The sequence below is a fragment of the Tupaia chinensis genome, unplaced genomic scaffold (genome assembly GCF_000334495.1).
Source record: "Tupaia chinensis unplaced genomic scaffold, TupChi_1.0 Scaffold143584_1, whole genome shotgun sequence".
NCBI lineage: Eukaryota > Metazoa > Chordata > Mammalia > Scandentia > Tupaiidae > Tupaia > Tupaia belangeri.
The window spans coordinates 4,349,379-4,353,045 of record NW_006203430.1 but is presented as its reverse complement, the minus strand read 5'-3'; the positions used below and the strand labels follow the sequence as shown (position 1 = coordinate 4,353,045).

Here is a 3,667-nt window from a genome sequence, read left to right as displayed (position 1 = left end):
TTCTCAAAAAAAAAAAAAAAAAGAGAGAGAAAACAGTGGCCATTTAGTCTCTGAAAACTGTCTTAAGGGCATACAGCAAACAAAGAAACATTTAAGAAAATCCACTAAATTTCATTAAGCAAGACTCTGTGACGCTTAAACCACAATCCCTTCTTTCCATCTCGTAAGCTCAGCGTGAGGGGAGCTCAACTCCGTATGGGTGTGACCAAAAGATGGGGCTCCCAACTTCCAAAGCTCCTAGTCAAGGGTTATCGCATCTGTCTTGGAGGGAAAGGTCAAGCATTTCTAGTCTTTTCCTTTGTTATAGAGACTAAATTCCAGGTGAGTACAGGCAAAAAATCAGGGATTCCTTCTTTCTTTCTTCCTTTTTATTTATTTATTTATTTATTTTTTTGCAGTCTTTGTCTTAGGACATGTGCACTCACTAGAGACAGAAAAAAAAAAAAAAGACATAGAGACAATGAGAGGAAAAGTGAGAGATCACCCTCCAGGGAGGATAGCCATGTCACAATCTCTTCTCCTAGGCATACACACACACAAACACACACACACACGTGTCTGGCATGATTTTCAAGCTATCAGGTCTGGGACTCGAACCACAGGTGACCATGTAGGAGTCCAGCACCTTAACCATAATGCCTCCTGCTGGCCCAGGATTCCTTTCTTTCATCCAATTCCCACTTGTAGGAAGGAGCTGCTACCCTGGTCAGGGCAGTATGAGAACACTGAACCCCTACATCCCTGCCATCATATGTTCACACAGCAATGGTTCTGTGCTGTGAAAGGCCACCACCCATGTCCTGCAAGCAGTTTATGAAGCAAGGGTGCTTCTTCAATAAAAGAAGGCACCGCTCTGGAGCTGGGACTCAGGTTTTTCTTAGTGGGAGAGTTAGGACATAAGGACGGAGAACTCTGAAACACTTCCTAAAGAAATTGACTTGATCTGGAACACAATTTGGGGGAGTTTGAACTTAAGAAGCCTTGCTCTCAAAAAAACTGGGAATTTTGATGGTAAGCAATTAAGAAAAGGCAGTAGTTCCATGACAGCAACAAGCTAAACTACAGCCAGCTAGTTTACCAGAGGGGATGAAATGAAGACATGGCCAAGAACATTCTTGGGGTCAAAATAAACTTCAAAAATGGACATCAAGAATTATCCTTGCAAAGGATCCTGGATTCAATTGGATCAAACATTGGGGCAATCAATTCATGGAAGATTGTTGAAAACAATAGACCATTCAATGGCCATCAGTAGATAAGCCTAAGAGCTGGTTGTGACTCTAGCAGAGGTAGACAGCTTAATGGAAAGGTTAAGGAGGGACCAGCAGGTGGTGTAATGGTGATGTTGCTGGACTCCCATGTAGTCATCCATGGTTTGAGTCCTGAACCCAGTGGCTTCAAACTCACACCGTGCACATGTACATTCGAGTCCAAAATCCTGAGAGGAGAATAGAAGAGGAGGGATTGCAGCATGGCCATCCTCCCTGGGGAGTGATTTCTCGCTTTCTGTCTTTCTATCTCTCTCTGTGTCTCCAGTGAGCAAACACATCCTATAGCAAAAATCTCTCTAAAAAACAAAAGGAAGAAAGAAAGATTCAGGAGAGTCAAGAGAGTCCTGCTAAACCACTGTCATCCCAGGGTAAGCATACATGTGCCTGTATTCTCTGAAGAGGGACATCAGATGCTTCACATTGTGGGAGATAGATTTCACTAAAACACTGTACAAATATTAAGCAGATAAATAAGCAACATCAATAAGCCTGGGGGTGGAGATGGGAATGGAAGAATCAGCATTCAGAATTGCTACAACATCTATTTTTTTTCCCAGAGAGTGCATGAGCATGCGTGCCCCAAAGTGGTGGGCCACACTGTAATCCCCTTTCTTCCAATCCTCCTTTCCATGAGGATTTTGGACATACATACACACATGCCTCATGTGTTTTTCAAGTCACTTTTTTTTTCTCAATATTATGTGAATTAAACAAAAATTACACTCTTTTTTTAGAGAGTTGGTTTTTACAATAGAATGTATGCACTTGCTGGAAAGACAAAGAGAGACAAAAAGACAGAAAGTGAGAAATCTCTCACCAAGGCCATGGCCAGACCTAAATCCCTCTCCTCCATTCACTTCTCAGGATCTTGCACCCACACACGCACAGTCACCTGGCATGAGTTTCAGGCTGCTGGGTCCAGGACGCGAACCACAGTTGACTACATGGGAGTCCAGTGATGTAACCATTATGTCATCTGCTGGTCTCAAAAATTACACTCTTAAATAATGCAAATAGATTCAATAAGTAAAATATATACGACTATAAAATACAGAGGCGCTTCAAAAATCTTGTGGAAAAAATGAAAGCGAAGTGAGTTTATTTTGGTGCAAAAACACTTTGAAATCCATGCATAGTTTTCCATGAGCTTTTTGAAGGCCCTTCATAACAATTCTTTCTTGTTTTTTTAACAAACGAGAATATCATGCTTTACCATGTACAGATCTTTCACATACATGCTCATTTGACCCTCACAACAACCCTGTGAGGTAGGCAGCAGACAGTCTCATTTCACAGATGAGGAACGTGAATCTCAGAGCAGTTGACTCGTGCCAAGGTTCTACAGATAGTAAATAATGTGTGTTAAGATCAGTCTTTGGCCTCAAAATTCAGCATCCAATTTCCCCTCTTATTTGCCCTATTTCCCAGGGATAATGAAGATAAAAATTAATTCCAGGCTAGAAAAATACTTGGAGAGAAAAAAGCACCATATATAATAATTATACCCATAAACAACCATTTTCTATGATATATGGCTCATTCCCCTTTACTTCCCAGCTTGTGCATGAACCCAGAATTTTAGATTGCCTGTTCTGTGCTTAACTAAGCAACTAAGTAAGGCAAGAGAACAGTGTGATCTTGTGTCAAGTTATATGAGTTACAATCAGGGTAAGTGCTGTTATTAAGCAAATTGAAAAATTCAGCAAAGGGGCCAGCAGATAGTGTGGTGGTTAAGATGCTGGACTCCCACATGATCGACCACAGTTCAAGTCCCAAACCTGGTGGCTTGCTTTCTCACTTTCCCTGTGTCTCTCTCTCTTTCTCATCTCTCTCTAGTGAAGTAAGAAATTAATTAATTAATTAATTAGATCTTTGAAAAAAAGAAAAGAAAAAGAAGAACTCAGCAAGGCCAGTGTGCAGCTAGAACCCACTGAAGCCCAGAGCAAAGCAAGGCAACATCAGATAGGGCATGATTGCATAGAAGGAAAAGATGGCGTCAGAGTTCAGCCTCCACACGCACCATTGTCTAAGGTGAAGTGGTGGCAAAAAAGAGTTATTTGTTCACATTATATAAACAAGAGCAGAAGATACGCCGTGCAAAAGCATCTTATGTCACCCAGATCTCTCTGGCTGCCTACAAGGGATATAAAAAACAGAGCCATCTTCATTTTAAAGAATGACTGTCCCTGTGCACGTATCCTGAACCAGAGCAAGAAAACAGCTCCAAGCTGAACTTCCTTGGCAAAAAGACAACCAGAACCATCATTTCTAATCAGACTAGTCAACAGAATGTCTTTCAAGGTCATGAATTAGATAGCTGTGTTTGGGATTTTTTTTTTTTCCCTCAAGATTTACTTTGGATTCTCCTGCTTTAAGACCCAAAGAAAATTACATTC

At 41.1% G+C, this 3,667-nt stretch overlaps 1 protein-coding gene across 1 annotated transcript in view; it reads right to left on the bottom strand.

The window, feature by feature from the left end:
* Positions 1–889: 889 nt before the first annotated feature.
* Positions 890–3,667, bottom strand: part of LOC102492805 (c-Myc-binding protein-like) — a 4,567-nt gene continuing 1,789 nt past the window's right edge. The window contains exon 3 of the mRNA XM_027766536.1: positions 890–943. Coding sequence (XP_027622337.1) covers positions 890–943 — 54 coding nt within the window. The remainder of the gene's footprint in view (positions 944–3,667) is intronic.